The sequence below is a fragment of the Apodemus sylvaticus genome, chromosome 9, assembly GCF_947179515.1.
Source record: "Apodemus sylvaticus chromosome 9, mApoSyl1.1, whole genome shotgun sequence".
Taxonomy (NCBI): Eukaryota; Metazoa; Chordata; class Mammalia; order Rodentia; family Muridae; genus Apodemus; species Apodemus sylvaticus.
In genome coordinates, this window is record NC_067480.1 from 22615222 (window position 1) to 22625492 (window position 10271).

The 10271-nt window shown below is 55.4% G+C and overlaps 1 protein-coding gene across 1 annotated transcript; it reads right to left on the reverse strand.

Annotated features, from left to right (window-relative positions):
• Nucleotides 1-1359: 1359 nt before the first annotated feature.
• Nucleotides 1360-9343, reverse strand: Klhl30 (kelch like family member 30). The gene is made up of 7 exons (XM_052192834.1): nt 8509-9343; nt 6930-7062; nt 5094-5180; nt 4638-4793; nt 3561-3749; nt 3041-3186; nt 1360-1886 (listed from the first exon to the last, which is right to left on the reverse strand). The coding sequence occupies exons 1-7, from the start codon at nt 9280-9282 to the stop codon at nt 1629-1631; spliced, it is 1743 nt and encodes a 580-aa protein (XP_052048794.1). The 5' UTR covers nt 9283-9343; the 3' UTR covers nt 1360-1628.
• Between the last annotated feature and the right edge of the window lie 928 nt (nt 9344-10271).

Here is a 10271-nt window from a genome sequence, read left to right on the forward strand (position 1 = left end):
TAACAAGCCACACCCCTAATCCTTCTAATCCTTTCAAACAGTTTTATTCCTTGCTGACTAAATATTCATATAATGAGCCTATGGGGCCAACTGTTATTCAAACTCCCAACACCATGGGATCATTTAGAGCCCAGGTATGAGTTCTGTCATCTTAGAAGTAATACCTCTACCCGCTGCCCTATTTGATCTGAGTTGACTCAATGGTCCCAAAGACAGGCATAAAGTCAGGTCTGGGAGCAAAGTGAATCCAGACTTGCAAAGTCAGGGCAGAGCCTGGAGTCCTGTCCTCAGAATCCAGTGGTGTCAGGAACCACTCGGAGCCCCCCGGGCTGGTCCTAGAGAAGAAGTCCGCATGCAGTGGAAGCTGTGGGGCCACTCAAGGCCTCAGTGGGCTAGTAGCTGGTGTTGGCCAGACCAACTCCCAGCCTGCAGTGTGGGTCCTCAGCAGCCTGTGGCAGACAACATGCGGCTCTCGCACGGTGAGAGTCCTTTATTGTTTGTCTGGTTACAAATCTGGTGCTTTGTGTGGAGGAGAGCAAGAGGGGAAAGGGGCAAAGGAAGGAAAAGTGACTCAGAGATGTGGAGACTGAAAAACGCACACCCTCGTGAGATCATGGTCTAGGTCACACCAAATCATATCATGACTGGCAGGAAGAGTCCATCAGCTATTACTTCACCCCATCTCAACAGACCACCGGAAGCAAGTTTCCGACACACCCAAGGGCCACCCCCAGAATCCCTGTAGACCAGGGTGAGGGGCCAGGTGTGAAATACCCTGCATATCAGATATTAACTCATTTATCAGACAACCTGCATATACAATATTTACTACTACTGTCAGAACAGTAGCAAAATTATTGTTCTGAAGTAACAATGAAGGCAGTTTATGGTTGGAGGTCACCGCAACATGACGGACTATATTAGAGGATCGCAGCATTAGGAAGCTTGAGAAACAGTCTCCTAGAGGGACCTCCACTGTCTCACTCTCCTGCCCTGTTCCGCCACCTCCCCTACCTTTCTAGTGTCTCCTAGTGTCTCTTTGGGGGCTGCTTTCCTGGTGTCAGAGGTACCCATGGTGGGGTAGCACCATGCTCTGGGCTCATGGAGCACCATGCTCTGGGCTCATGGAGCACCATGCTCTGGGCTCATGGAGCACCATGCTCTGGGCTCATGGAGCACCATGCTCTGGGCATCCAAGCTTGAGGCCCTGGCTCAGTGTTCGGGGTATTCCATGTTAACTCCCCATTTGTACAGATCCTCCCACCCCCACCTCCCCAAACTACGTTTGAGTAGAGAAAGAAGAGCTGCCACCGAGGGGGCTGTTTCCTCTGAGGGTACAGTCCAGGACCCCCTCGGCTTCTTTCTCTGAGGTCTTCAGGGACAGCAGAGCTCCTCCCCTCCCCGCTGCATGTGAGTTGAGTATCAGGGTCTCACTCTTCCAGCTGGTGGCAAAGTTGGTAGCCCCAGAGCTATGTCATCTGATACTGAGCCCAGCCCATGCCCTGGAGGGGGCAGCAACTCACAGTAGACAGAGGACGAGCATAAAGGGTGGCGGGGGTGGGGTGGGGTGAGGGTGGGGTGGCATTCTGCAGGACCATGAGGAACAGAGCCAGGAACTCCTCCCTCCCCTAGTGCTCCTGAGGGGCAGTGGGGCTGAAGGGCTGTGTCCATTTGGAGATGTCCAGAAAGATGGTAGAGGCCCCATGGTAGAGCCAGAGCCGGGGCAGGGAGCCGTGGCGGGCCCAGGCGTCTCTCACGGTGTCGTAGGCCTCCATCTCCACGTGGTAGTCTCCCTCCATGCCTTGCCAGCGGCCACCCGTCACGTACAACAGGTCACCCAGAGGCACCAATGCGCCGTTCTCGTGTAGGCTGTGCTGGGACTGCACCTGTGGATGACAATTATCAGGAGCCAACGGGACAACGGGAGCGTGGAAACAAGGGTGTCCTTGGTGGGGCTGGAGACCACCACCTGACCCTGAGTCCCAGAGTTCATCACTGCTCCCTGTGGCTATATCAGGTTCTCTTTACCAGCGAAGGCCTGGTGTCTCTCTCCAGCCTACATCTAGCAGGATGGCTCCTTAAGGCCCTGGGGTTACAGGATCCAAGTATGGCGCTGAGGTCTGAGCCCAGAGCTGCTTCCAATGGCGTCTGGGTTGAGCCTTGGCTCCCTGTTCTCTCTTGGAGGAGACAGATATACCAGAGAAGGCTGGTGTCGCCTCCACGCGGAGGTGACAGAGGTGACCACAGGCAGCTGCCTGGCCTGCAGACTCGATGAAGTCCAAGTAGGACCCGTATTACTGGGAGCCCAGCCCAGCTGTGGCTCAGCTGGGAGGCTCGGGGGAGAAGCACCTTGGCAGAGCTTGCTCTGCACCTGCTTGGCTACTGTAACGGGGCTTCCAGTCAGTGGGACACCGAAGGGAGAGGGCAGCCGTGGGCAAGAGGACGCAGTGGGGCTACCATCATCAGGCTTCTGAGACTGAGAATCTCAAGGTAGGTAGATTCACCAGAACATGCAGCCTAGAACTAGGGAGAAAGGCCAGGGCTCTGGACCACCCGGGCGGGCATCCGGGCATGCTCAATTCCCACCCTTTCCTGGACCTGAAGAACGGGGGGCGGGGGGGGGCAAGGTGGGATGGTTCTGGGGAGACAGCTGCTCCTCACTCTTAGCACAGGATCCACCTGCTTGGCTTGATGTCCCAGAGTGGGACACTCACTATCTCATGGCTAACAAATGATTGTCCCTTTCCATCCACGCTGTCCCAGAAGCACTCAGCACTAATCATGGATTGGATCCTGGAGACAGAAGACAAGAGCTCAAGGGAAAGAGACCTGACAATGACCCGTAGTCACCACGAGTGTCTCTGTCACCACTGACACCGTGGCTGCCCTGTCGTCTAGAGAGAGCCTGAAGGCTTGCCTCAGCTCTGTTGGCCTCCCTGGCACCCTCCACACATCTCTATTCTGTTGCATCTCTGAGGTGTCAGGAGTCCAGCAAGGCTCCACCAGTGGGGCAGACAGAGGGAGACCTGGGGTGGCTCACCTTTTGCCACAGGTTGGCCCCCGGGTCATACACATAGACCTTCTTGGTGTTGTCACCGATGAGATACAGGGCTCCATTGAGGGCAGCACAACGTGGAGAGGACAGGTACTTAGGCAGGAAAGGTGAAGCGATGACACTCCACGCATCTGCAGGGCACGTGGATAGATCACCTCACCAGGAGGAGGGGACGGCTCCTCACTGGGGAAAGTCATGAAGGGCTCCGAGCGGAAGCCTCCAGAGCCACAGCACACTCTGCCAATGGAACCAGCCTGGGGCAGTGTGCTGTAACAAGCCTGGGGTTGTCCCTTTATAGCAGGCAGGAGGGACGAGGCTTTGACCTGGCCACTGTCCTACCTCAGTCCCACAGGTTGCTGGGAGCCCCTGAGCCTCTGCATCTATCCAGCCCACATTTCCCCACGTGGTTCTCTTCTGCCAGGTCCAGAAACAATAGCCTCCCCCCAGCCCCCAACCGCTGAACCTGTCACCTCAGGAATACAGGCCACCGGAGAGGCCTTCCTACCTGTCACGGGGCTGTAGCACTGGAGAGCTAGCATGTTGTACTTGCAGGCACTGGAGCCCACCAGGTAGAGGCGGCCCTGGCAGCTGGCAGCCGAGAAGTTGCTGACATACTTGGGGGCTGGCCTGACAGGAGCCCAGCTGTTCGTATAGGGATCATAGCGTTCTACTTCTACGGCGTCCAGGGCGGTGCCTGTGGGAGGATGTCGTAACTGGTAGGAGCCGGGCACTGGGGTCTAGGAATAGGAGAGGGTCCTGCAAGCTGAGCCTCTGGATGTTCCAAGGCAGCAAGGATGGCTCTAGAGCTCCAGGAAATGAGGATGAATGGAGGGCATAGGACCTTGGGATTCTGTGGCCTGGGTCCTCTCACCCAAGACCACACCCAAGAGGTGATATATATGGAGGTGGGATTCTGGGCACTGGGCCCCAGGGCCAGTTCTAGGAGATCAGGTAAGACATAAGACTATGGTGACAGCCCCTCAGCGGAACGGGTATGCCAATGGTGAGAACTTATTGTGGAGTATGTTTCCTAGTCTAAGCTTCTGTGAGACTCTGGGGACCCCAAGGTGCCTGGGACTTGGAGAGTATGTATTTTCTTTGCTTTCTGGCCAGGAACACGGCAATTCTTTGAGAATCTGCCTCTCCTCGACCCAGTCTATCAGACATTGGAAGCAGCTTCCAGGCTGCTTTTTATTTTAATATTTTAATATTCATAACCGGCACCAGGATGTCTGGATGAAGAAGCATGAGGCCGATAGGCACCTGAAGGTCACTGTGGGTCATTCACCTCAGAGGCTTGCAGTGACCCTGAACTGAGGGCCTAATCCCCAGTTCCTGGGTGTGTGTGATCATTCCTGCTGGCCCTGGGGCTCCAAGTCCTCCAGGATAGGAAAACAGGGGCTGGCTAGTTCCTGGCTACCCAGGATGCCCCAGCCAGGGGTTCTGAGGACTATCAGTTTGGGGCTCACTGACTCCCCAAAGGCAGAGGGCTCTCCCTGGTAGCATCCAGCGATGGCATGGGGTAGGGACCTGTGGCCCTAGGAACAAAGGGTGTGTGTGGTGATGGGGGCGAAGGCCTTACCACCGATAGCATAGATCTCTCCATTCAGCGCTGTACTGGCATGGTTCGTGCGGGCCTTCAGCATGGGTGCCACAGGCTTCCAGAGAGCTTCCTTCAGCGGGAAGCACCAGGCTTGGGTGGTCGACCAGGTATCTGTTTTGGTGCCCCGTGAGCCACCTGTCAGAGAGTTCAGTACACAGTGGTGGCTCTTAGCACTCGTCAGTGGACTCTGGTTTTTTAGCTTATTTATCTGTTTTAAAATTATGTTGTTTTTATGCTTGTTTTTTAAGTTAGACTGACCTCGAGCTTCTGATCCTCCTATCTCTACCTCTGGAGATCCCTCACTTTTAGATGTGTAGAAAAGTTTGGAATGTCTTAGGAGACCTCCCAGGATTCTATTAGGTGGGAGAGTTGATTTGAGGGTCCCGTGTGATATCAAGTTGATCAGGATGTCCCTAGGAGCTCTGGACCACCCACCTGTGACGTAGACATCACTGTTGAGTGCGGCCAGGGAGAATCCCCACTTGTGGTAATCGGGGAAATCCGGAAGTGCCATCCACTGCCCTGGTGGAGAGAGAGAGGCGGAGGGTCAGAAGGCTGTCCTCCTGTGGGTCCCCTGCTCCCCCACCTGCCCTGGTGTCTTTCAGGAACTGGCTGTAGAAATGTCCCCCTCACTAGTGGGGACAAAAAGGGTGGGGTAGAGACAGCCTGGGGTGTCCTGGCTCATTGTACTCCCCCGCAGTGCCAGCCTGGGGCCCAGACTAGACAAGTGTGGCCCAAGGATGTAAAACGTAGTCCAGGACCTGCAGGCTGTCGTCACTCCTACCTGAAGCTCACCTCACTAACCCTAAAGGAACGTAGCCCACCTCAGTCACCGGAGGTATCGACTGCATGTGAGCATCACTAGTAGGCAGTAACACACTTGTTCACTCCTACATTTATCTGTCTATCCCAAGCCTCCCCATTTCCAAGGCAGCCAGGAGATCTGGAGAATGAGATACCAGCCTTGCAGCAGTAGAGCGAAGTCCAAACCCTGCCTTACAGGTGCCAGTTGTGTGAGTTTAGACAAGGCCCACCCCTGGGGTCCCTGTCTATAGAATGGGGAGGAATTGGACAAGAGAGATGACTCAGCCTGCGACGACACTTGAGATGGAGGTTGGTGGTCTGAGTTTGATCCCTAGATGCCACGTGATAGGAGATTGACCGACTCCCACGAGTCGTCCTCTGACTCTCACCTGTGCACCGTGGCACACATGCTCCCCCCCCCATCAATAAATAAGTGTAAAACACAAATTTAAAAAGGCGTGAGATGAGTGATAGACGGGACACGCCCACTGGCAGTGGCTGGTAAGCTGTTCTCACTGTTGTCACTGTTGTGAGGGACAGAGTGATGGGGAATGTTGGGAAAGAAACCATCATGAGACCAGAGGCGTGGGAAACCCGAATCCTGTGAATGGACTCCTTGAAGGTGTTTGTGGGAGATCAGGCCCTGGGGAAGTCCCCTGGACTGTGGACTGTTTATGACACTTTGGGAACGTGTAGAATTCTAGGGCTCATGGTGAGCCAAGAGCCTGGCACCGTGGGTAGGAACGGAGTGTCCCCTGATTCATGTCTGTGTCACCCCGGGATGAGGATGGCCAGCCAGCTGCTTTCTCCTGACGTCAACCCCAAATCCCCACTATAAGCCTCTGACCTGGACCGCTGGCCTTGGGCTTCCTCAGCCCGCCAGAGCTGATGCGGTGGTGTTGGCGACCTGCCTCGGGCCTGGAGCCAACCAGCCCTCATCAGTACTTTCCCAAGAGCTCTCCTGGTGAGATGGCCTGTGGGGGTGCGCCACTACCCCTTTCCAACCATGGAGGGGAGGCATGGGGAACCCATTTCACAGATGAGAAAAACCAAGACATAGTCAGGGAAGTTAAACGACTTGCTCCAGGGCCAAACTGGATCCCAACCCAAATTTACTGCTGACCTATTAGCACCCTCTTGTTTTCCCCTAGAGCCTTGGTTCCCACACTGGATGCAATTGATGGGTTAGGAAGAAGTCTACCAGTAATAGTACTGTCTGGGCTAGGCCCTTTTGTCCCAGCCCCCAGGGCCTAATAAAAGAGAGGTAGAGCTCCCATCAGAGGGAAGTGGACTGACAGTATTCCCAATCTTCCTCCCCCCTCCTCCCTAAGACCACCAGGCTCCTCCTGGTAAGGTCCAAAACTCAACCTTCTGGAGTCAGCCCCCCCCCCTTCACTAGACACCTCACTGCCTGTACCCCAAGGTGGCGCATGGCTCATGTCCAGGACAAGCATGGCAGGTACTTACTGGCCTTGGTGTTGTAGAAGGCAAAGTTCCCTGTGTGGGGGCTGGGCTCCTCACCCTCCTCCTCCTCCTCCAGCGCCCGTCCTCCTACGACCACCAGTACCTCCTGCATCTTCTGTGGGAGGCCAGGAAGCGCCTGTGGACAGGAGCCAGGTCAGAGTGGCTAAGCCGATGTCTGTCCAGCCCGAGGGTCGGGTGTAGTCTTCTCTCAGTGCCTGTGCTTGAGGCTAGAAGGCTTGGTATGTGTGTACACATGCATGTGTGCATGCATCTGTGAGTTCCTGTGCATGCATGTCTGCATGGCTGGACACAGTGGTGTACACCCCCCGACCCTGTGAACAACTGCACCTCCACACACACACACACACACACACACACACACACACACACACGTGCACACCCCCACCCCGTGCACACTCCTACCCCGTGCACACTCCTACCCCGTGAAGAGCTGTGCCCCTCACCAGTCACAAAGGACTTTCTTTGGAGTCCCCTTAGGGTAGCCAGGCCTGACACTCTCGTAGGACCTGCCTGCTGCCTGCCCACTGCCGGCATGAGCAGGGATGGAATTCCATGTGGGTTTGGTCACTCAGGAGCACTTGATGACAGCATCCAGGTCCCACAGCATCCCGCCCCATGCAGCTCTCCACCATCCTGGATTGTTTGCCTTCCTCTCCCTCCTTCAACTCCTAATCTCCTCTAAGGCTCAGCTCCAACGCAGACTCCTCCAGGGAGCCCCTCCCGACTGGCAGCCCATGCCCGATGCCCCTAGCACCCTCCCAGTGGTGGCCTTGCCACTTTGTTTTGTTTTTGTGTTTGTTTTTGGGGACAGCTTTTTCTCTATGTATCCCTGGCCACATGAAACTCACTCTGTGCCGGCCAATGGTGGTGCATGCCTTTAATCCCAGCACTTGGGAGGCAGAGGCAGGCGGATTTTTTAGTTCGAGGCCAGCCTGGTCTACAGAGTGAGTTCCAGGACAGCCAGGGCTACACAGAGAAACCCTGTCTCGGAAAACTAAAAAAAGAAAAAAGAAAAAAGAAAAAGAAAAACAAACTCGGGGCTGGAGAGATGGCTCAGCGGTTAAGAGCACTGACTGCTCTTCCAAAGGTCCTGAGTTCAAATCCCAGCAACCACATGGTGGCTCACAACCATCTGTAATGAGATCTGATGCCCTCTTCTGGGGTGTCTGAAGACAGCTACAGTGTACTTACATATAACAATAAATAAATCTTTTAGAAAAAAAGAAAAAAAGAAAAAAGAAAAAGAAACTCACTCTGTAAACCAGGCTAGTCTCAAACTCAGAGATTCATCTGCCTCTACCTCCCAAGTGCTAGGATTAAAGGTGTGTGCCACCAGAAGCAGTGATGGACTTCTTAAAGGTAGAGACACTTCTAGGCTCCTCCCGCTGGCCCTCAGAGCATGGCACCCTTGAGAGATGGGTGGTGATGCTCTGTCAGGGGCAGCCCTCAGGAGGGAGTCATGCAAGATGGGGCACATTGGTGCTCTTTTCTCTCCACCCAGGTGGGGGTGCAGGGGCTTTTCCTCCATTTCTTAGGTGGAAGTCCCCAGCCTCTGACTCACCGCACTGTGGCCCTGAGACAGGGCCTCCTGACACGCCTCTGACTCCTGGATCAGTGGCTCTGTAGCGAGCAACTGCTGCACGCAGGGCCTCGGCACGGCATCGAGGTGCACCAGGCTGAGGAGCTCGGGCAGGTGGGCAGCCCGGTCCTGGGGGTCATGGCGCACCCAGCGCAGCAGGGCCTCAAGCCGACTCTGCTCTGGTTGTACCTGCAGCAGGTCGCTGGCCAGACAGGTGGCCAGCCGGTCTCTTGGCAACTGCAAGAATTCATCCTCTTGGGCCACCGCCTCAAAGTTCTCCCGCAGGAAGGCCCAGGCTTTGGCAGCCACACCCGACAGGCCTTGCTGCTCCCCAAACTCGCAGATGCCCAGACAGTTGGTAGCATCCAGCTGCTGCTGGAGGTATCGGCCGCAGACCTTCTGTACCGTGGGGAAGTACAGGCGTGAGGCGGAGCGGGTCAGTGCCTCCACGTTAGTCTGAGTGACAGTCAGCCGGCCCGTGTACACGAAGTCGACCAGCTGCCCCACGGCAGCCGGCTCTACGTCTTGCAGCTCCACGCGTGCTGAGAAGCTCTCAGCGAAGTCTCCGGCAAACATGGCGTGGAAGTAGGGGCTGTTGAGCGCCAGCAGGCTGCGGTGGCAGGGCAGCTCCTGGTCACCAACCAGCAGCGTGACATCGGCCAGCTTGGGCAGGGAGCGCAGACGCTGCAGGCCTTCCAGCATGTCTTGGGCGTGTGAAGGCAGATGAAAGTCCAGGTCATCTACATTCCTCACCATGATGCAGTGCTCACAGAGACCTTTGTAGCTCACCCTCTTTTCTGGAAGTAGTTCCTGGGGCTCCCCTGAAGACCTAAGGAGAAAAGCAGGGTCATCCGTGAGAGCTACGGTCTCTTCCACCTGGGATCCACTGTGTGACTGACTGGACATCTGCTGTCCTCACCTCTGGCAAGTGCCAGTGAGGGCCACTTTGGGAAGCCCACATCCTGTTCTATCCCAGGTCCTCAGCCCTGTGGGTAAGCCAACTGTTGCTTACACTTTATAGGGAAGAAGCTAAGGGCTAAACTATTCATGGCCAGGTAATTCGGATAACTCAGGACCACAGAGAGAAAGTCATCCCTGGGCCTTCGATCTTCCACAGTGTAGACCTCCAAGGTTAGGGAACCTCCCTGCTTCCTTCCTGTCAGGCACCATGTTGCTGGGCAGGCCACTGGAGGTGTTTTTAGGTTTTTACTCTGCCTCATTGGCTTTTGCCACCTGTCCGCATGAGCTTGCTGAGTGATTTGGTTGGGTCAAATCTGGTCCTGTTTTCTAAGCTTCTGATGAAGAAGCTAAGGGTGAAAGGGACTGGGTCACCCTTGGGGCAGCTCCTGTGCAGTTTCCCAGGCCTCCTCCTGTGCTCACACTTAGCCTTGCAACCACTCTGCCAACCAAGTGCTGGTGTTTTACAGAGAACCCGATCCAGAGAGTTTGAGTCATCAGCCCAAGACCACAGAGCTAGGAAGCAGACGGTAAGGGGAGGGGTGGGGTGGGGTGGGGTGGGGTGGGGTGGGGTAGGAGGGTGGCAACTGAATTCAGAGCCCGGCTTACAACTACAAAACTCAAAATATAACCACAGCAGCCTCCAGACCTGTCAGCAGATTTCACTTCTAGTCCTAACGATAGGCATGTCTGGTAATTTGCTGTAAGAAAACAGCCGAAGGTGACAGTCACTAGTCACAGTAGGGCACACCTACTATCCCAAAGCTGAGGCAGGAGGGTTACCAGCA

Coding starts and splice junctions, on each gene's coding strand:
- Klhl30 (XM_052192834.1), bottom strand. CDS start 9,282: ATGGTGAGGAATGTAGATGACCTGGACTTTCATCTGCCTTCACACGCC. Junction 5,181..6,929: donor CTTCTACAACACCAAGGCCA/GTAAGTACCTGC, acceptor TCTCTCCACCAG/GGCAGTGGATGGCACTTCCG. Junction 1,887..3,040: donor GGGCCAACCTGTGGCAAAAG/GTGAGCCACCCC, acceptor TGTCATCCACAG/GTGCAGTCCCAGCACAGCCT.